The sequence below is a fragment of the Emydura macquarii genome, unplaced genomic scaffold, assembly GCF_026122565.2.
Source record: "Emydura macquarii macquarii isolate MOO-44397 ecotype Brisbane River unplaced genomic scaffold, CSIRO-AGI_Emac_v2 contig_3491, whole genome shotgun sequence".
NCBI lineage: Eukaryota > Metazoa > Chordata > Testudines > Chelidae > Emydura > Emydura macquarii.
In genome coordinates this window covers 1-22874 of record NW_027133628.1, presented here as the reverse complement: position 1 = coordinate 22874, position 22874 = coordinate 1, and the positions used below count along the sequence as shown (strand labels likewise).

Here is a 22874-nt window from a genome sequence, read left to right as displayed (position 1 = left end):
CCAACAACTGCAGCCAGAAAATTAAAAAACAAACCAGAATTGTCTTTGGTGCTTTATTTACCCTAAATACACAAACACCCAGCATGGGGAAAAGGAGCTGAGAAGCAGCTTCAGTAACCACAACAATGAAGAGACCCGCAGATTTTGGGATCTTTTTTTTTAATTACACTAAAATGGCAACAAAGTCAAGGGCAATTTATGAGTGACAGTCTCATCTTCAGGATGTTTTATAAAACTCTCTGTCTCTTTTCTTCTCCCTTTTCTTTCATATTGTTCATTTTTACTCACCATTTTTCTAACCCTTATTTCCCATCCTGTTGATTTCTCTGTGTCTCTTCCACTCTCCTCCGGTCCCTGTCACAGATCATTGCCCCTCACGTTCTCCATTCTCTCCCTGAGTTTATCCCTTCCCCTCTCGCTGCCTCTGACTGGTTCCCCTCTTCAGAGTGTTTTCCTCTCATTATTTTCATAGCTATTTTGCACCCTTTTTCCAGGATTCTCTGGTAATTTTCTTTTACTTTATCTTTTCCTCTTGTTTCCTCTGTTCGCTCTGATTCAACCCACCCTGGCCTCAGTGACTCTCCATGTTGTCAACTTCAGAAGCTAAAAATCACAAAAAAACTGAAAGTCATGAAATTGACCCTACAAAACATGAGGTTTCAAAACAACACAGACTGTATTCTGGGTGATCCTGTGATTTGTGAACTCTCCCTGCCCATCCCCTGCGTGTGTGTGACAATTCCTGTGGTGCCAGCCCTGCAGCGACAGAGGAAGGTGACAGTGGCCCTGCAGCAGGAGCTCTGGCTGGGAGCCCCAGTGAGATCTAACCCCACAGATTGTACAAACCCTCCCTGCCGCTGGGGAGCTTCCAGATTCTCCCAACCCCCCAAACCCTCATTAATTAACGCTGGGTCCAGCCACCCCCACATCTGCCTGTCCCCAGCCAGGCTATTAATTCTGCCTCTGCCCAGCCCCACGTCTGCCCCTCAGGATCCCTCTGCTCCCCCCACATCTACAGGGGTTCTTCATTCTCCGCCCCCTCCCATCCCTGGTGTTGCAGGGAGGGGGAAGGAGCTTCCAGGAATCATAGAGATGAAGAGCGTGGGATTGGGTAGATGGGAGTCCTTCACAGTCAGAGACTAAGGTGTGTGAGGCTAGAGAGGCTGATTTCTCCCCTCCATGTCAGGGACACAGGCTGAGCTGGGATCCTGGCCTCACCCAGAGCCAGGGGCGGATTCTGCCCCCAGGGAGAAAGGCCGGTGGGAAAGTGAAGATCGGGGCCTGGTCACCAGCATCGAAAAATGTCACCTGCCCCCGGTCACAGTCCAGACACACCCGGATCCTGCTGGGGACCCGGTGCAGGGGCAGGCGGGTCACAGGGGATGTGAGAGCATGGATCTTATCCCACACCCACTTCACAGCCCAGATCCCTTCCACAGAGTAATGGCTGATCCCTCCCTTCCTCCTCACTGACTCTCTGGCCACCCCCACAGCCCAGTATAGCCCACCACCCACCTCCACCTCCCAGCAATGTCTCCCCGAGGTGAATCCCTCACAGCCCAGCACACAATACGCAGAGTCAAATCTCTCAGGGTTGTTGGGCAGATCCTGCCGTGTGTCTGCCCTTCTCACACTTTTCCCATCTGCAGACAGGATGAGTTCAGCATGAGCTGTGTCTGGATCCAGAGTCACATTTGCTGGGGAGAGAGAATCAGAGCGTTAGGGGCAGAGCTCAGTCCTGGGGGAGGCTGGGACCATTTCTCACACTCCCCAGCTGCCCTACTCTGGCTGGGACACTCCTGGATCCCGGGGAGCTGCCCCTGTCCTGCGCACCTGAGGCTGAGCAGAGCTATCACTGCAGTTCCTGTAATGGGAACCACTTTCTTTGCTTCCTATTTGTTTGCAGAGGGTTCAGGTCCCTGCTCCCCCTGCTGAGGCTGCTCCATTCCCAGTATCCGAGCACAGCATAGAAGTTTCTAGTGAGCAGGGAGCAGAGGAGGCAGGTGCCAGCTTTAAACCCCAGAGGGAAGCTCCCCCCACCCAAATGCAGCCTCCACTTCCAGGCCAGGGAACAAAGAGGAATGTGCAACATTGGGGAAGAGCCACTGAAGAGCAGAGAGTAGGAGGTGGCATTGGGTGGCGTAGCCCCATCCTTCAGCTCGAGAGAAGGGAGGAGCTGCCAGCATCAGAGGGGAGCATCTCCCCAATCCAGGAAGCAGTGAGCAGCTCTAATTGGAGAGCCCAGCCCTGCCCAGAGGAAAGGGAAGATTTTGGAGAAGAGCAATGGGGAGACCTACCCTGCACCGGGGTAAAGTTGAGGGATGTGTCAGCCCTCAGGGGTGAGAGCTCTGTTCGGGGGCTACTCAGTCCGAGTGTTTCTGTTCATCAGCTTGGACGTGAAGGCAGCACTGAGGTTTATGTCAGAATTGTTTGTGTGATGTCAGCTGGGGATCTCCTCATTGTTATTGTGTTATATTTGTGGCTGTGTGTGTCCTGGTCGCTGCTGGTTTGGTTGGTAACATTGGGAACAATCTCATGAAGATGTTTTCACTGGAATTTTCTCATAATTCAAAAACAATCTCCACCTGCAAACTCACCCTGTGTGAATGATGCTAGGGATTCCCCTCTTTTTGTGTTCAGCGCAGACGGCAGAGTGTCTGGAGGGGGAAAGGATAAAAGGGAGGCGATTTCAGGCTTTAATGTTTACAACAGCATTCCCCCTCTCAACTCATAGAGCTGTGTTTTCATCATGACAGACAGAGAGACAGAGAGGCCTAGAGACACTCTTAGGGATTTAATAGAAACTAATCTGAAACCTTCTGTTTCCTCTCTCATTCAGGCATCTCCCTTCAATAGAATCAACAGCCATGAAGCCTCCCAACCATCCCAGGAAAGACAATCTGTAAGTGAGATTTACTTTTCCCTCATCATGCCCTCCCGCCCTTCAGACTCTAGTTGGTTTGTCTCATTCACTTACTGTCTTCTGTCGTAACCTCGACTAGATCATGCAAAGACGTTGGCAAAAAAGTAACTTTAGCCCCTTTGGTCCCTTTGACACTAACGAGATGTTAGGAATTTGCAAAATCCTGGCTCTAATTGTAAGGTTTGGTGCTCTTTGCTCAGCGTCTCTACAGAAAGCACCACAACGAAGCCAGCCAGAGTTGCGTCCCTTCTATGATGGCCCCCGTGTTTCTTGGCCAGTGTGCAGAGTGTCAGAGGCCCAGCTTTACACTGCCCACATCCCTCCATCCCTCGTCCACCCCCTCCCTCCTCCACCCTGCCCTTGCCAAACCCCTCCATTCCCAGATCTTTCAGGAACACTCCTAGTGCCTGCACCTGTTGTGGAGGAGGCATCAAAGGCTGCTGTGCTGGAGGGATTCCTCACGCTGTGGGAGGGGCTTTCTCCTTCCCCACAGCTCATTTGGCCCAGACTAGCTGCCGTACGGGACCAGAGCACAGTGATGGATGGGCTCCAGCTTTAACAAGTGCCCTTTAATTTAGGGTCTAGATTTTGAATGTCGGCCTTTACCCCCCGGGGCCTGGTTCTCAGGGGGGTTGGGCACCTGCAGCTCGCACTGACTCCACCTGCAGCTGTGGATGCTGCACAGCTCTGGGACCGTCTCTAGTGGGGAGAGAGAAACTCAGCTCAGGTGGCCAAAATGAGGCCGTTTTGCTGCATTTGGGCCTGAATGTTGGTAGTGTTGGTAAGTCCTGAATTAACGTGAGATGTCCTGACGCCTGGGCCCCTGCTACGTCTGCTCCATTTGTCTGCTTTCTGCTAGTTATTATATTCAGTATTGAGAATTGGAAGAAGGGGTCAATGGTCATTTCTTATGCATATGTTTGCACAGAACAAGATTGTGCGTTTATACTGACTGATTCGGCTTCGGCCTGGTTAGCAGTTTGCTTGATGTAAGGGAAATGTTGCCTTAAGTGACCTTGTTATTAAGTGACATGTTCATAAGTCTGTATGTGGGACAAAGAGACATTTTGATCACACAATGTGCTTAAAGACACAGACACCCAAAAAGTACTGCCTAGGTGAGTTAGAAAAGTTTAAAAACCCCTCTACAGAGACAAGTGTCAAAGTGACCTATGCAGAATCAGTGGTAATAGACCAATCATAGAAGAGAATAACAACATGAAAATAGTTTGTACAGCAAAAGCTCTGCGAATTGAAAAGTTCATGCCTGTGCAGTGTGTGAGTTATATCTGGTACTTAATATGCAAAACACGCAGATTGGAAAAGAACTAATAAATATATCACTTGGATACGTATAATATGTCAGACATTGTAAGGGGGAGTTAGAGCTTCAAAGAAGAAATCCACCGTGACCCACCTATGCCCCAGAAGAAGGCAACTGACTAGTCTTCTTTCTATATGTCTGTCATTTCTTACTTTAACAGTAGGTGTAATTTCAAGGCATGCTTTTGGCACAAATAAAAGTTTGAATTAATCAACCAGAGTGACTTGGACCCCAGCTGTGTGGCACTCTCACCTGACAATTAAATAGAAGCATAATCTAATTATGAACGGATTGGCCCAGAGCCATGCTCTTCCTACGGTGTCAGAGGCTTATCCCGATTTCCCCTCCTAGATCTCTTCTCTGTACCTTTGAACTTCCTCAGAGTCTCCATTAGAGCAACAGTTTTCTGGGAAAAATCACGGAGTCCCTTTTCCAGTTCAGGAGAAATCTCCACTGGCTGCTGGAGCTTCCCCTTCCCACACCTGGAGAGAAAAACATTCACGTGGTTATATTTCACTTAGTGACTCATTAGAAGTTCTTGCTAGTGAGTTGTTGCTTGAATGGGCCTGGAGTTAGCATTTCTGTACTTCTCCCAGCCTCAGAGCAGGTGCAACACAGGCCATGGCAGTGCCACCTTCCCCTCAAGGTCCCATTCATATTCTTCAGCTCTGGCCTGGAGATGAAAAGGGAATTGAGTCTCTATGTCCAATTCACTCCTTGGCCTCCATGCCCTGATGGACAGCAGGTTCCCATGTTAAGTGCTGCAGAAATCTGCCCACTAAAATCTAATACACCAAGTCCCTCCTCTGCAGCTTGTTCCACCCAGGTCTCCAAACAGTCTTCTGGTGGGAAAGACTCTTGATCACTGCTGCCCTGGGCTGAATGGTAAGCAGCGCCCCAGCAGTGAAAGGCCCATATTCCATCCCCACTATCCTGAGATAGCCAGGCCCCCAAGGATGTGACATCTCTAGAATATAATTGTGGTTAGTGTTTCCCGTTCAATAGGTAATTCAATAAAAGGGTGAGGACCTCAGAATTAAGTATATTGGAGAGATTTATAACCAAAATGTGTATCCAAATGACTTCCCAACACATTTTGATGTCGAGCCCTGGGGAGATACGTTGCTAATATCATCTCCAAGATCTTTCCCAGCGTTGGGAAGTGTGAGGGGGAGTGAGAGAGAGCTACGTACCTGCTCAAGGTGCTTCTGATGTCCTAGAGGAGAGAGACAGATAATTTCAGCTGCACCTGACACACACTTTGAATTCCAAGTAAGGGATTTTGCAAGCCTAGCGAAGAGAGGCCCTGCCTTGGCTCCAGGGCCATGGATTCCCTGAGCTAATGGGGCTTTTCCATCTCTAATATCAATGCCTTTGTGGCCCTGCAAAGAGCAATAGTCATTCACATTTCAGAAACGCTCACACTGAGTTACACTGAGGTCTCTGACTGCTGGACTCCTGTGCTCATGTTTTAGGAGCTGTCCTGTCCCTGTGTTGGCATCTGGAGTATTGCTAACTCAGTCTCTCCTGCAGGAATTCAGTTGCTGGCTTGTGACACTTCCCCTCCATCTCACTGATCAGCTCACTGAGATGAGAAATCTCCTCACAGAGTTTGGTGATATTTTCATTCTGTATCTTCACAATCTCCTTGTCCAGCTTTTCCAGCTGTGCCAGCAGCAGTCGCTCTTTTTCCTCCAGGAACTGCCTCAGTTGCTGAAATTCAGACACAATTTTCTGGCTCTCCTTTTCTATCTGTTTCTGTAAAATGATAGGGAAAAGGCTGGTCAGGGAGATGGAGTCAGCCTGGGGTCATTTTGTGGAGTCCTGAGTGTGCAGGAGGGAAAACTTCATTGCAGACCCTAAGATTTCTGACACTTGAGTTTCATCTGTGGTACCTGGGCGAGGACTCTCTCACACCTTTTTAATTTCTCCCCAATACCTCTGAAAAGGGAGGCGTCCACATCTGATGTGGTTAGGACACTGTGTTATCAATGGCCCCTGAGAACGGAGATTCTGGGTCATCAGCATTACACAGACAGAAGTTGCAGGGGGAAAATAGAAGCAAATAATTGAACAGTGCAAGAAATGACACAGACAGAGGGAAAGCCACAAGGGCTAGAAATTAACTGGAATGAAATCTTTGATGCTGCCTATGAATCTAACCAGAAAATCTGTGATCATGGAGAAACATATCCTCACTCATCAAGGCCACAGAAGAATCTGCCTACAAACAGACCTCTCACCACAAATCTCCATAGGTCAATAACAACAGGCTCCTACCAGATACTCCTGGCTTTTCACCTCTGCAGTCACTTTAAATCCCCGGAGCTTCTCTCTCTGTTCCCTCCAAGTCTTCAAGTGGGCTTGAATGTTTTCCTGTAGACACAGAGATTACTTGGGATGTTTCATTTTGAGGGCTGAGAGGGATGTGTTGGGGGTTGTTTGTCCATTCAAACTGAAGGTGACTTTTGGTCCTAATTGACTTATGACATCATGGCCACCAAGGAAATGCAAACTAACAATGGAGACTGAGTGTGTGTCATATTCCCAGTTGTTCCCAATTCAGGTTCAGTCTTTTTGTGAACTAGAGAGAAACCTCACTTCTCCAAGTTTGACTAGCCTTTATTAATGTATTGGCAGTACAGCACATAACAGGAAACTGGAGTGACATGGGGCTGAATCAGTTAATGTGGTTTTCAGAAGATTAAACCAACAAAATGATTCAAATTCCAGAAACCAGCAGGGCTCAAAATATGGGCTGAGCTTTTCCGAGGAGCCCAACTCCCAATTGAATTTCAGCCCTGAAGCCCTGTGGATTGTTCTAGTTGGACAGAGCTTGTCTAAGCACTAGGGCGAACCCCATTAGATGTGCTGATGTGTGTTAAGAATGGTTGGGGTTTGCCCTAGTGCTGTGCTGAATGCTTTCAGGAGAAATGCCACACAGAAAATAAATCAGATGGACACAAGTTGGCTCCATCCCTTGGTTAGTTTTTATTGAGGAAATATTTCAGAAAAAATAACAAACAGGTAACCCATAGATTTTTAAAGGGGCGAAGTTATATAACATCCAGGGACTATGTGCAGGTTATCGGGAGGTGAGGGGAGTGGCTGGAAGTCCGGGGAGAATAACGATGGATAATCTGCGGGGTCCTGGATGGGGGGGTGATGGTGTGGGCGTTAAAGGGTACAAGGGAGTATATGGGAATGGGGGAGCGTCACTGAGTATGCTTATGGGTTACTTTTTGGGGGTTTTAACAAAATGGAGTAAATAAGTCCATACAAAGTGGGGTGTCCCCCATTAAGTCCGATGCATCAGCAGCCGCCGCGTCCGTTGGTGTGTCCCCCGCCGCGTCCGTGGTGTGTCCCCCGCCGCGTCTGCGTCCTCCGCCGCGTCCGCCGGTGCGTTCCTCGCCGCGTCTGTCGTGGTGGTCGTCGGTTGGGTCCGCCGGTCCGGAAGGAGGGTCCTGCGGTGGTGCTCCGTCCCTCTCCTCCTGGTACTGCCGGTGGCCGGTGATATGCTCTACGTAGATGTCCCTGGACCACCGGATGGAGTCCGAGACCATGAGGCGCCGCATGAGCTTGGCGTAGCGCCGACCCACACCGCAGGCCCAGAGCACGGGCTCGTTGCGGGGGTCCCAGGCGCCCAGGGCTCCGACGACCAGGGCGTGGACCTGTACGTCGTAGCCCTGCTCCCTCAGGGTGTCGGCCAGGGGGGCGTACTTCTCCTCCTTGCGGGCTCGGGCGGCGTGGAAGGCCGGGCTGCGGTTCTCAAACGGGACCGTGACGTCCACCATGACGATCCAGTCTAATCCCAGTGGTATTTGGCATGGACCTGTGCTGTCTGGAATCCATTTGTGAATGGACTCAGGGTGCTTGGGGTCCACACAGCATTTAGCTCAGTGATCTCTTCTAGTGCAGGCTAGCATCAGTCATTAACCCCTCATGGAGCAACAGAGGAGTTCAGAATCCCAGTGGGAAACCTCATCTTCCTGCTGGGCATGGGATCTTTATCAAGGCGTCTTTCCCTCCTGATGGCTACACTTCATCACGGTTTGGTGATGATGAGGTAGCAGCATTTCCCAGTGGTTAGAGACCTGGCCTTGGCCTGGGAATACTTGGGCTCTATTCCCAGCTCTGCTACTGAGCTGCTGGGTGACCTTGGGCAAGTCACTCCCCTGCTCTGTGCCTCTGTTTCCCCTCCCGCCCTACATCTGTCTTCTCTCTTTAGACTGTAAACTGCTCAGGGCAGGCATTGACCCCACTGTGTTCTGTGCAGGGCTCAGCACAGTCGAGGTCAGATCTCACTTGGGGTCTGTTGGGGCTGCTGGAAAGGAAATAATAATAAATCCTTTGATACAAATCATAATAAAAACAGTAACTTGCAATTTGCCTTCTCCAGTCTGAATGCAACACTCTCACATAGATCAGCCTGCAGCTCTTGAGATTTAAACCTCACTGATCCTTTCAGTTCCAGTTCTGTAGAATATTCTCTTATTTCACCAGGGGAAGCTGGCTTTTAAACGGATTCAGATTCCTAGATAAAGTTTCCCACAACAGAACGGACATTGTTAAAGCTTTCATTTTTGGCTTTTCTTGCCATGCTGCAATATCATTTACTTTGTATAGCTTCTTTCTTACAATGAACGCTTTGCAGAGCTGAATGACCGAGTGACGCCAGTCATGGAAGGAGACAGGTATCGAGTGTGTCAGGCAATTTGTGATGAGTTTAGCCTATAATTAAAATCCAAAATTATTACCCATTAAACTGGACAGATGCCCTACCTTGTACTCCTCAGCAGCCTCCTCTATGGGAACCACCGTGTGAGACTTGTGAGCCCGGGATCTGTCACAAACGACACAGATGGGGGTTTGATCCTCTTTGCAGAACAGCTTGAGAGGCTCCTGATGTTCCACACACACTCCTGCGCCCTTTGTTACCTTTAAACTCAGCCGTTTGGTTATTTCTACAATATTTGCCAGCTGCCTGTTTGGTCTGAGGTTTCTGTGTTGCACAGCTTGTCTGCACTGGGGGCAGGAGACGTCTGTATTTGATCCCCCCCAACATTTGATGATGCAGGCTTGGCAGAAGTTGTGCCCACACTCCAAAGTGACAGGTTCTGTGAAATACTCCAGACAGGTGAGACATGTAGCCTCATCCTGGAGACTTTCCACAGGGTTGTCCGCCGCCATGGCTCCCTCTGGACAATGGAACAGGGGAAGTTTCACTTTCTGATCTCGGAAATATGCCCCGCCTGCAGCAGCAACTGGGTGTTTCCCTTCCTGCAACTGACTCAGGCTGTTTGCTGTGGTGGGGCTGTTGCCCAGGATTCTAATTTCCATCAACCCAAACTCAAACCTTACTCTGTGTGAGGTGATGTCAGGAAATAAATCAAAAGGAAACACATCTGTCCAGCTGATAGATGGACTGGTAGAAACAGTGTGGGGTTAGATCTCACTGGGGCTCCCAGCCAGAGCTCCTGCCGCAGGGCCAAAGTCACCTTCCTCTGTCGCTGCAGGGCTGGCACCACAGGAATTGTCACACACACGCAGGGGATGGGCAGGGAGAGTTCACAAATCACAGGATCACCCAGATACAGTCTGTGTTGTTCTGAATCCTCGTGTTTTGTAGGGTCAATTTCATGACTTTTAGTTCTTTTTCTTGATTTTTAACTTCTGAGGTTGACAACAGGGAGAGTCACTGAGGCCAGGGAAGGGTTGAATCAGAGCGAATAGAGGAAACAAGAGGAAAAGATAAAGTAAAACAAAATAACCAGAGAGTTCTGGAGAAAGTGTGTAAAATTGCTGTGAAAACAATGGGAGGAAAACACTCTGAAGAGAGGAAAGGGCCTGAGGCAGCGAAAGGGGAAGGGATAAACTCAGGGAGAGAATGGAGAACGTGAGGGGGAATGATCTGTGACAGGGACCGGAGGAGAGTGGAAGGGACACAGAGAAATTAACAGGATGGGAAATGAGGGCTAGAAAAATGGTGAGTAAAAATGACCAGTATGAAAGAAAAAAGGGAACAAAATAGGGACAGAAATTTATAAAACATCCCTGAAGTTGAGACTAACTCAATAATTTCATATGTTACTTCCTTGACTTTGTTCACATTTTAGTGTCATTAAAAATCTGTTCCCCACCCCCCACTCACATTATGCACATGGCCCCAGTGCTTTGCACCCGGCACTCACATGGCCAGGCTTCCCGCCTTTTCACCCCGTCTCTAGGCAGACTATCAGGCCTTGGCATCCTGCCAAGCATCACCATCCCGCCAACTCACGATGGATTCCACAATTTCAAAATGGAGTCCATTGGATCAGATGGAGGGGAGGGCCCCAAAACCATGTTTATAAACAGTTCCCCAACACGACCAGCTGCTCCTCGCCAGCCCCGGCCCTGCAGCTCTCCCGGATGGCTCCTCTCCCCTCTTCATTAGGGCTCTGGTGGCAGCAGACTGGCGTAACCCCCCAGGGCTCAGCCCGCCCCTGTCACATAGAGGTGTTACATTTATTCAGAGGTGGCTAAAGAGAAATGAAATATGTGGTTCACATTTCTTCTGCCTTTCAACAATTGCTGCCATGTCCAAGGGGGGTTTCCTGAGTTGGGACCGGGTCTCTGGGGGGGTTTGTCTACACTGGAATTCAGGGCATCTTTCTCATTGTACAATCTGTGTGTAGACAAGGCAAGTGCTGGTTTCTCCTCAGTGTAACTGGTGAAGAAGAATTCTGTGGGTTGGAGGGTGTTGGGAAGGATTTGGGGTCACCTCAATTAGCTACACTGAGGTGAAAGCAGCACTTGCCCCATCTCCACTACGACTGTAGAATGAGATCACGGCCTTGTGTTTGCTGTGGCAGTGATAAAAATACCCTTTCTCCTTGGATGGCCATGAGCTACCCGATGGGATCTAAATGGTGAGAAAGGAGACACCCCACGCTCAGCATGGACGGTGACTTTGTTTTCTGGGAGTTTCTAATTGAAATGATGGGGTGGGATCCATGAAGGGACGAAGGCTTTCCAACACCGAGCGTCACTGTACCTAATGTTTAGGTGCCTAGAAAACCATAAGAACAACACTGCGACCCACGAAGCCTGACTAAGGTGCCTAGTCTCTCTCTATGATGAGCAGAGGCAGACAGGTGCTTTAAAACAAAATCCACAACAGCCGGCATCCTAGGTGGGGAGCCACCGAAACTAGTCACTGGGAGATGTTAACAACAGGGTGTGTCCCAAACCTGACCACTCTATTGAAGATAGGTTGCTAGGGGTACCTAACTCTATTTAGCAATCCACGAATGGGAACCCGCCGCCTGAAGCATTTCTTGTGGGAACGAGTTAGATACCTGCTGCACTGTACACCAGTGGCGTACCATGGGTCTACGGCACCCAGGGACCAAGCCTGCATTTGCCGCCCTCCCCATCCCCGTCCACGCAGGGTAGGAGGGGTCCTCACACCTCCTCCCAGCTGCCCTGGGGAGGGGAGGGGTCTGTACCTGCAGGGGGGGAGTGAAGTCTGGGGCATCGTGCAAATGCAGGCTTGGCTCCGCCGCCCTCCTCCTGCATTTACCCGCCGCGCAGCAGTGTGCACCTGATGCTGAGCCTGCAGGAGCAGGGGCTGTGTGTGTCTTAGGAGTGATACTAAATTCACGACAGGCTAAACCTTGGTTAAGGTAGAATCAATGCTTCAAAAGCCTGATTCTCACTTACACTCAGGCTGCTCTGGCTCAGTGAAAGGGGGGTTTCCTACCGGCAGTGCCACCAACTCTTGTGATTTTATCTTGAGGCTCACAATATTTGATCTGTTTGGTTGGTTGTAGTGTTGTTGTTGATTTTCTTGTTAAAGCCACGAAGGGAGTCTTTACAAGAAAGCAAACATTAACAGCCCAGAATGAATTATAATTCATATTTTTAATTCCCATGATTTTTAAAGCAATCTCATTCATAGAAATGATTTTTCTATTTATTCATCCATGTGCCTGGAATGCATTTTCTCTCTCACTCTATTCTGTGTCCATAGCATGGATAGAAGTTATAGTAAATCCACATTCTCACTGTATTTATCTATGTACGGCAAAGAGGTTCTCTATCTGTATTTTACAGGCCAGACTGTGCTCTCAGCTGCATCAATTTAAATCTGCAACAAGGGGACTAACCTCAATAGATTTGCTCCATATTTACACCACTGTAAATGACAGCAGAATACAACCCTGTCCGTAAATCATCTCAAAGGTGACAGAGAGGGCACTGAGGACAGCATAGTCTAGCACAGTGGTTCTCACAATTTTTTTGGTGGCCTCAGAGTGCGGCCACCAACTCTTGCTGGTGGCCGCATTGACAATTTTTCCTAAGATACGCCGTTAATGTTAGGAAAAATCAAATAAACACACACATAGACATATCCGAATAATAAGTTCTGGGTTTTGATGCACCAATTGTGTGGATCAGAATATTTGCAAAAGTTCAGGAGCTCTTTGAACAGAAAGGCTGCCTCACTTACCTTTCAGGTGAGAGAAGGAAGCGGGGCGCATGAAGAACTGCAGCTCCTGCCAGGCGGCTGGAGGGAGTTACTTGTTCTTCCCTGCAGAGCAGCCAGTCTGGCTACACGTGCAGCAACTGCCCTGAGCCACCTGGCAGGAGGCAGGGAGGGGCTGCTCTGAGGGCAAGAATTGCAGCTTAGGGAGGGGGTTGCTGGGGGTCACTTGTACTGTTGCAGGGAGGGGGAATGAGTGGGGGAATGCAAGGACCCTGGAGGCAATCAAGCAGCTAGCAAGGAGGGAGGGAGGAAAGTGGGGGGCGGGTGCCGGAAAGGCAGGGAGGGAAGCGGGTGGAAGTTGGGGCTGAGAGGCGTTGGCGTGCCAGGTGGCGGAGCGGGGGAGGGATGGGGGGGCATGTGAGTGGATGAATGCAAGGAGGGGGACCCTGGAGGCAATCGAGCAGCTGGCAAGGAGGAAAGTGGAGTGGGTGCCCAAAAGGCAGGGAGGGAAGGAAGTGGGAGTTGGATCCCCAGGCACTGGCAGACAGCCGGTGGCTGGCAGGGAGGGGCGCGGACCCTGAGGCAGACACGTGTGTGGGAGAGAGGTCGCTTGGCACTGCAGTTTGGAAGGTGCTTCTGGGAGCCAAGGGGGTTATTCACCCTGTGGGGGCTGCTTCCAACAAGCCTTGCCTGAGCTAAGTAGATCCTTTCCCCCCAATACCTCTTGGCTGTACAGAAACCCCCTGGTAGCTGCATTTGAGAACTGCTGAGCTTGCAGCTAGAATTGTGTATGTAAAGCAAAAGCTCCTAGATTTTTTTGTGCTTGGCTCTGCAGCTGTTTTGTGGCAAACCTGGTGCTAGTTTAAGGCCTCTTCTACTAACAACCATTTTCTTTATTTCACAATCTCATCCACACCTGCTCTCATTTTAACTGTTTCTGCCCAGACTTGTGCTTGGCGGTGCTCTGTCTTATATACAGGTTTTGGCCTACTCTGATTGGTCAGTCCCTCAATCCTTCTCATTAGCATGCCTGTCCACCAATCACCTTTAAGCCTTGCCTGATTGGTCCGTTCTTATGAACCAATCACAGTTGCCAAATTTATCTATCAATCAAAGCCAGACCTAGTTGAGAACCTGCCTCATGCTGTCCTGACCCCTCCCTTTAGGTTTGGGGGTGACCTTTAGCTCACCTCAGCCTGCCAGTTTGCTATTGGCTGAATTATGCCAAGTCCCCCAGTTTCGTTTTCTCTGGCTGGGATTTCCTGCAACTGCCAGCTTGTGATCTCTGACTGTAACTGCTGAAAACTACCACTGGGCTAAAAGCTATAAAGTGGGTAGCAGCATCAAACAACCACCCTGTCTCCAATTTTATGTGCAGGGCAGCAGATACCTAACTCATTCCCACAAGAAACACCTCAGGCGTCCAGTTCCCTTTTGTGGATTGCTAAACAGAGGTAGGTGCCCCCCAGCAACTCAGAATTAAGTACTTATCTTTAACAGAGGGGTGAAACCACCACTTGCCTTGTCTCCACACAGACTGCAGAATAAGAGAGAGAAGCCTGCATCCTAGACTGTCTCTCGGAGCTGGTGCCATCCCATGAAAACCCCCTTTGGACACCACAGCAATTGCTGATGGGCAGAAGAAATGTGAACAACATATTTCATATCTCTTCAGCCGCCTTTGAACAAATTTGGTACCTCTAGAAACAAAGAGCAGAGTCAGCACCTTGTGTTCAGACAGTTCTCCAAAGAGCAGAGCTGAGGAATTTCTGATTGACATGGCTATAGACAGCACAAGAGACAGAGCACAGACTGGATAGCAATATATCACAGTAAAACCCAAAGCTTTCATCATAGGGACATGCCGGTATATTCCATGTTGGTGCTGGGGGGACACAATCAAATAGGGAAGCAAATCCCATGATTCTGCCCTCTTCCCCCCAAAATTGCAGCTGGAAAATTAAAAAGGATATATCAGAATTGTCCTTCATGCTTTATTAACCATAAATCCCCATCAGCGTGAAAAGGAGGTGGCAAGCAGCTCGAATAACCACAACAGCAGAAAAGAGATGCACAGATTTTCGGAACAGTGTTTTTTAATGACACTAAAATGGCAACAAAGTCAAGGAAGTAACATTGGAAATGGATGAGTGACAGTCTCACCTTCATTGATGATTTATAAATCTCTCTGTCACTTTCATGTTAACTTTTCTTTCTTTTTCATACTGTTCATTTTTACTCACCCTTTCTTAGCTCATTTCCCATCCCTGTTGAACTGAATCCCATGAGTGTTAGGAATAATCAAACAGGTTGTCTCAGGGTTGGATTGGGGAGACTGAACCCTTTATTGTCTGCTTGTTCCACCTCAACATCGTGAGTGAGCGACGAGTGGGTTACTTCACAATCCTTTTATCCAGAGCTATATACATTTTCAGCAACTCCCCATAGACCCTTATTTGGTTACATTGACACCTATACAATGAATATTAATAACTACATAATGAATATAATTATACCCGCCCGTGTTTGTTGTTTACAGGATTATTGCAAAGCGCAGGCACATTATCTTGAAACTTGCTAATATTTCTTAAAATATACTGTATACAAGGGAGGGAAAGAAAACAATGTTCTGTTCTCACCAAAGACCTTGAGGGAGAATAGTAATTTGTTAGTTTCATTCCTTGTGCAAATGGCTAGGAAGGGAGGGAAAGGAGAGAGAGAACAGACTCTAGCTAGAATTCACACCAAATAACAGAAACAAGGTCTGCCTGTGCCATGTCCCCATTCCCTGTAGTTTACGCCTGATCACTTGTCCAGCTTATAACTTACTCTCCTACAGAACCAAAAGTCATGATAATAAGCAGCACAAGAGACAGAGCACAGGCTGGATAGCAACATATCACAGTAAAACCCGAGCTCTCATCATAGGCAAATGCTGGTATAATTCCTGCTGGTGCTGGGGTGACACAAACAAGTAGAGAAGCAAATTTATGAGTGACAGTCTCATCATCAGGATATTTTTATAAATCTCTCTGTCCCTTTTGTTCTCCCTTTTCTTTCATACTGTTCATTTTTACTCACCATTTTTTCTGGCCCTCATTTCCCATCCTGTTAATTTCTCTGTGTCTCTTCCACTCTCCTCTGATCCCTGTCACAGATCATTCCCCACTCACATTCTCAATTCTCTCCCTGAGTTTATCCCTCTCGCTGCCTCTGACTGGTTCCCCTCTTTAGAGCACTTTCCTCTCATTATTTTCATAGCTATTTTTCACCCTTTCTCCAGGATTCTCTGGTAATTTTGTTTTACTTTATCTTTTCCTCTTGTTTCCTCTGTTTGCTCTGATTCAACCCTTCCTTGGCCTCAGTGACTCTCCATGTTCCCAACACCAGAAGTTAAAAATCATGAATTACAACCAAAAGTCGTGAAATTGAACCTCCGAAACATGAGGTTTCAAAACAACACAGACTGTATCTGGCTGATCCTGTGATTTGTGAACTCTCCCTGCCCATCCCCTGCGTGTGTGTGACAGTTACTGTGGTGCCAGCCGCAGCGACAGAGGAAGGTGACTGTGGCCCTGCGGCAGGAGCTCTGGCTGGGAGCCCCAGTGAGATCTAACCCCACAGATTGTACAAACCCTCCCTGCCGCTGCGGAGCTTCCAGCTTCTCCCAACCCCCCAAACCCTCATTAATTAATGCTGGGTCCGGCCACCCCCACGTCTGCCTGTCCCCAGCCCGGCTGTTAATTCTGCCCCTGCCCAGCCCCACATCTGCCCCTCAGGGCCCCTCTGCTCCCCCTGCAGCTCTAAGGGTGGTTCTCCCCCCGCCCCCTCCCATCCCTGGTGCTGCAGGGAGGGGGAAGGAGCTTCCAGGGATCATAGAGATGAAGGTCCTGGGTATTATAGACTAGGGTGTATGAGGCTAGAGAGGCTGATTCTCCCCTCCTTGTGTCTCAGGCACACAGCCTGAGCCGGGATCCTGGCCCCACCCAGAGCCACGGGCGCATTCTCCCCCCAGGGACAGAGCCCGGCGGGAAAGTGAAGATCGGGGCCTGGTCACCAGCAACGAAAAATGTCACCTGCCCCCGGTCACAGTCCAGACACACCCGGATCCTGCTGGGGACCCGGCGCAGGGGCAGGGGGGTCTCAGGGGATGTGAGAGCCCGGAACTGATCCCCCCACTGCCTCACAGCCCAGATCCCCTCCACAGGGCTAGGGCGGATCCGTTCCTTCCTCCTCACAGTCTCTCTGGCCACTCCGAAAGCCCAGCATTGCCCACCTTCCACCTCCACCTCCCAGCAGTGTCTCCCCGAGGTGAATCCCTCACAGCCCAGCACACAGAGCGCAGTCTCAAATCTCTCAGGGTTGTTGGGCAGAACCTGCCGTGTGTCTGCACCTCTCACACTTTTCCCATCCTCAGACAGGATGAGCAGGGGATGAGCCGTGCCTGGGTCCAGAGTCACAGTCGCTGGGGAGAGAGAATCAGAGCGTTAGGGGCAGAGCTCAGCCCTGCGGGAGGCTGGGACCGTTTCTTACACTCCCCAGCTGCCCTGTTCTGGCTGGGACACACCTGGATCCCAGGGAGTTGCCTTTCCTGGGTGCCTGAGGCTAAGCAGAGCTTTCACTGCAGTTCCTGTAATGGGAACTACTTTCTTTGCTTCCTATTTGTTTGCAGAGGGTTCAGCTCCCTGCTCCCCCTGCTGGGGCTGCTCCATTCCCAGTATCCAAGCACAGCATAGAACCTTCTAGTGAGGAGGGAGCAGAGGAGGCAGGTGCCAGCTTTAAACCCCAGAGGGAAGCTCCCCCCACCCAAATGCAGCCTCCACTTCCAGGCCAGGGAACAAAGAGGAATGTGCAACATTGGGGGAGAGCCACTGAAGAGCAGAGAGCAGGAGGTGGCATTGGGTCAACATCCTTCAGCTCGAGAGAAGGGAGGAGCTGCCAGCATCAGAGGGGAGCATCTCCCCAATCCAGGAAGCAGTGAGCAGCTCCAATGGGAGAGCCCAGCCCTGCCCAGAGGAAAGGGAAGATTTTGGAGAAGAGTGATGGGGAGACCTACCCTGCACCGGGGTAAAGTTGAGGGATGTGTCAGCCCTCAGGGGTGAGAGCTCTGTTCGGGGGCTACTCAGTCCGAGTGTTTCTGTTCATCAGCTTGGACGTGAAGGCAGCACTGAGGTTTATGTCAGGGTTGTTTGTGTGATGTCAGCTGGGGATCTCCTCACTGTTACTGTGTTATATTTGTGGCTGTGTGTGTCCTGGTCGTTGTTGGTTTGATTGGTAACTTTAGGAACAATCTCATGAAGATGTTTTCACTGAAGTTCTCATAATTCAAAAACAATCTCCACCTGCAAACTCACCCTGTGTGAATGATGCTAGGGATTCCCCTCTTTTTGTGTTCAGTGCAGATGGCAGAGTGTCTGGAGGGGGAAAGGATAAAAGACAGGAGATTTCAGGCTTTCATGTTTACAACAGCATTCCCCCTCTTAACTCATAGAGCTGTGTTGTCATCATAACAGAGAAAGAGACAGAGAGGCCCAGAGACACACTCAGGGATTTAATAGAAACTAATCTGAAACCTTTTGTTTCCTCTCTCATTCCAAGTGACCTATGCAGAATCAGTGGTAATAGACCAATCAGAGAAGAGAATAATAATATGAAAATAGTTTGTACAGCAAAAGCCGTGCAAATTGAAAAGTTCATGCATATTCAGTGTATGAGTTATATCTGATACTTAATATTCATAACACTCAAAGAGATTGGAAAAGAACTAATAAATATATCACTTGGATACATATAGCATGTCAGACTTTGTAAGGGGGAGTCAGAGCTTCATAGGAGAAATCCACCAGGAGCCACCTATGGCCCAGGAGAAGGCAACTGACTAGTACTTCTGTCTGTATGTCTGTCATTTCTTACTTTAACAGTAGGTGTAATTGCAAGGCATGCTTTTGGTACAAATAAAAGTTTGAATTCATCAACCAGAGTGACTTGGACCCCAGCTGTGTGGCATTATCACCTGACAACTAAATAGAAGCATAATCTAATTATGAATGGATTGGCCCAGAGCCATGCTCTTCCTACGGTGTCAGAGGCTTATTCCGATTTTCCCTCCTAGATCTCTTCTCCGTACCTTTGAATTTCCTCAGAGTCTCCATTAGATCAACAGTTTTCTGGGAGAAATCACGGAGTCCCTTTTCCAGTTCAGGAGAAATCTCCACTGGCTGCTGGAGCTTCCCCTTCCCGCAGCTGGAGAGAAAAACATTCACGTGGTTATATTTCACGTAGTGACTCATTAGAAGTTCTTGCAAGTGAGTTGCTGCTCTAATGGGCCTGGAGTTAGCGTTTCTCTACTTCTCCCAGCCTCAGAGTAGGTGCAACACAGGCCATGGCAGTGCCACCTTCCCCTCAAGGTCCCATTCATATTCTGCAATTCTGGCCTGGAGATAAAAGGGGAATTGAGTATCCAAGGACAATTCACTCCTTGGGGCTCCATGCTCTCATGGACAGCAGTGTCCCATGGTAAGTGTTGCAGAAATCTGCCCACTAAAAACTGATACCCTCCTCTGCAGCTTGTTCCACACAGGTCTCCAAACAGTCTTCTGGTGGGAAACACTCTTGATCACTGCTGCCCTGGGCTGAATGGTAAGCAGCGCCCAGCAGTGAAAGGTCTATATTCCATCCCCACTATCCTGAGGTAGCCAGGCCCCCAAGGATGTGACATCTCTAGAATATAATTTTGGTTAGTGTTTCCCATTCAATAGTAATTCGATAAAAGGGTGAGGGCCTCAGGATTAAGTGTATTGGAGAGATTTGTAACCAAAATGTGTATCCAAATGACTTCCCAACACATTTTGATGTCGAGCCCTGGGGAGATACGTTGCTAATATCATCTCCAAGATCTTTCCCAGTGTTGGGAAGTGTGAGGGTGAGTGAGAGAGAGCCACGTACCTGCTCAAGGTGCTTCTGATATCCTAGAGGAGAGAGAGAGAGAGAGAAAATTTCAGCCCCACCTGACACACACTGTGAATTCCAAGGGAGGGATTTTGCAAGCCTAGTGAAGAGAAGTCCTGCCTTAGCTACAGGGCCATGGATTCCCTGAGCTAATGGGGCTTCTCCATCTCTAATATCAATGCCTTTGTGGCCCTGCAAAGAACAATAGTCATTCACATTTCAGAAATGCTCACACTGAGTTACACTGAGATCTCTGACTGATGGACTCTTGTGCTCATGTTTTGGAGCTCTCCTGTCCCTGTGTTGGGATCTGGACTATTGCTAACTCAGTCTCACCTGCAGGATTTCAGTTGCTGGCTTCTGACACTTCCTCCATCTCACTTATCAGCTCACTGAGATGACAAATCTCTTTACACAGTTTGATGATATTTTCATTCTGTATCTTGACAATCTCCTTGTTCAACTTTTCCAGCTGGGCCAACATGAGTCGCTCTTTTTCCTCCAATAACTGCCGCAGTTGCTGAAATTCCAACACAATTTTCTGCCTCTCCTTTTCTATCCATTTCTGTAAAATGATAGGGAAAAGGCTGGTCAGGGAGATGGAGGCAGCATGGGGTCGTTTTGTGGAGTCCTGAGTGTGCAGGAGAGAAAACTTCATTGCAGACCCTAAGATTTCTGACACTTGAGTTTACTCTGTGGTACCTGGGCGAGGACTCTCACACCTTTTTCATTTCTCCCCAATATCTCTGAAAAGGGAGGTGTCCGCATCTGATGTGGTTAGGATACTGTGTTATCAATGGCCTCTGAGAACAGAGATTCTGAGTCATCAGCATTACACAGACAGAAGTTGCAGGGGGAAAATAGAAGCAAATAATTGAACAGTGCAAGAAATGACACAGACAGAAGGAAAGCCACAAGGGCTAGAAATTAACTGAAATGAAAGCTTCGATACTGCATATGAATCTAACACAGAAAATCTATGATCATGGAGAAACATATCCTCACTCATCAAGGCCACAGAAGAATCTGCCTACAAACAGACCTCTCACCACAAATCTCCATAGGTCAATAACAACAGGCTCCTACCAGATACTCCTGGCTTTTCTTCTCTGCAGTCACTTTAAATCCCAGGAGCTTTTGTCTCTCTTCCCTCCGAGTCTTCAAATGGGCTTGAATTTTTTCCTGTAGAAACAGAGATGATTTGGGAGGTTTCATTGAGAGGGGTGTGTAGGGGGATGTTTGTCCACCCAAACCCAAGCTCCTAATTGACTTATGACATTTTGGCCACCAAGGAAATACAAGCTAACAATGGAAACTGGGAGTGTGTCATATTCCCAATTGTTCCTAATTCAGGTTCAGTCTTTTTGTGAACTAGAGAGAGACCTCGCTTCTCCAAGCTTGACTGGTCTGTATTAATTTATTGGCAGTACAGCACATAACAGGAAACTGGAGTGACACGGGGCTGAATCAGGTAATGTGGTTTTCAGAAGATTAAATGAACAAAATGATTCAAATCAGATCTCACTTGGGGTCTGTTGGGGCTGCTGGAAAATAAATAATAATAAATCCTTTGATATAAAATCATAATAAAAAAAGTAACTTGTAATTTGCCTTCTCCAGTCTGAATGCAACACTCTCACCGAGGGAAGCTGGCTTTTAAACGGATTCAGCTTCCCAGATAAAGTTTCCCACAACAGAACAGACATGGTTAAAGCTTTCATTTTTGCCTTTTCTCGCCATGCTGCAATATCATTTCCTTTTTATAGCTTCTTTCTTACAACAAAAACTTTGCAGAGCTGAATGACACAGTGACCCAATCATGGAAGGAGACAGGTATCGAGTGTGTCAGGCAATTTGTGATGACATTAACCTACCTTGTACTCCTCGGCAGCCTCCTCTATGGGACCCACCCTGTGGGACTTGTGAGCCCGGGATCTGTCACACACGACACAGATGGGGGTTTGATCCTCTTTGCAGAACAGCTTGAGAGGCTCCTGGTGTTCCACACACAGTCTCTCCCCTCCTGCGCTCTTTGTTACCTTGAAACTCAGCTGTTTGGTTATTTCTACAACATTTGCCAGCTGCCTGTTTGGTCTGAGGTTTCTGTGTTGCACAGCGTGTCTTCACTGCGGGCAGGAGACGTCTGTATCCGATCCCCAGCAGTGCTGGGTGATGCAGGCTCGGCAGAAATTGTGCCCACACTCCAAAGTGACGGGTTCTCTGAAACACTCCAGACAGATGGGACACGGAGCCTCATCCTGGAGAGTTTTCATAGGGTTGTCCGCCGCCATGGCTCCCTCTGGACAATGGAACAGGGGAAGTTTCACTTTCTGATCTCAGAAATATGCCCCGCCTGCAGCAGCAGCTGGGAGTTGCCTTTCTTAGAACTGACTCCTGCTTTTTGCAGAGCTAGAGCGTGGCCACTGGTAATGTTAGAACTCTGGAGGCTTTTTCTGAAAAATATAGCTCTGGGGCTCCTGCAATCAACCCCCTGTTCTGGTGTGGAGAGTCACTGGGGCTTCACAAGGGCATCAGTGTCTGTCCGTGATGATCAGCTGGCAGGTCTGTGTGCTAAGGAGCAATATTAAATCCACAGGCCAAAAAGCTGGTTAAGCTGGAATCAATGTCTGAAAGGTCTGATTTCTCATTTACACTAAGTCTGCTCTGCCTCTGCGTAAAGGGGCCACACTGTCACCAACTCTCGTTATTTTATCATGAGTCTCACAATATTTAGCGTTTAACACTCAGCTCCCAGAAGCATGTGATTAGCTGAGAATCTTGGCTGTCATTTTCTAAAATAAAAAACATTTCTAGCCTTTGTTGCTGAAGAGGAAAAACTTAAAATAGTTCCCCACACTTCAGATTTATAAGATTTAAAAAACAATCCAACAACTCCCCTATGTTTTTCTTTATTGTATTGACATTTGTGGTTTTCTTTGTTTCTCAGCTTTTGCGTGTCACTCTAGTTACATTCTCAAGATTTTCTACTTAGCATGAGGGCATGGGACATACTATATTTTTTAGTGAAAAAGGCTATTCTCATGTAAGCACAGCATTCCAAGAGCTGCAGCGTTTAGAAAAGCACCAAATATTGAAAGAATCGGGATAAAATCATAAGAGCTGGGAACAACGCCAATGTGGGATGTTTGCTAAGATGGAAGGGGCTGCACCAATGACTAAGGAAGTTAGAAAGCCTCTGTCCTCATTGT

At 48.4% G+C, this 22874-nt stretch overlaps 1 protein-coding gene and 1 pseudogene across 1 annotated transcript; both read right to left on the bottom strand.

The window, feature by feature from the left end:
* Positions 1–1182: 1182 nt before the first annotated feature.
* Positions 1183–9446, bottom strand: LOC137144903 (zinc finger protein RFP-like). Its single transcript, XM_067535387.1, has 7 exons — positions 9030–9446; positions 6528–6623; positions 5777–6005; positions 5441–5465; positions 4614–4729; positions 2598–2657; positions 1183–1697 (listed from the first exon to the last, which is right to left on the bottom strand). Exons 1-7 carry the CDS (start codon positions 9435–9437, stop codon positions 1183–1185), a joined length of 1449 nt encoding a protein of 482 aa, XP_067391488.1. The 5' UTR covers positions 9438–9446.
* Positions 9447–16667: 7221 nt separating this feature from the next.
* Positions 16668–21956, bottom strand: LOC137144901 (zinc finger protein RFP-like; annotated as a pseudogene).
* Between the last annotated feature and the right edge of the window lie 918 nt (positions 21957–22874).

Coding starts and splice junctions, on each gene's coding strand:
- LOC137144903 (XM_067535387.1), bottom strand. CDS start 9,437: ATGGCGGCGGACAACCCTGTGGAAAGTCTCCAGGATGAGGCTACATGT. Junction 5,466..5,776: donor GCCAGCAACTGAATTCCTGC/AGGAGAGACTGA, acceptor TCTCTCTCCTCT/AGGACATCAGAAGCACCTTG. Junction 4,730..5,440: donor ATCAGAAGCACCTTGAGCAG/GTACGTAGCTCT, acceptor TTTTCTCTCCAG/GTGTGGGAAGGGGAAGCTCC.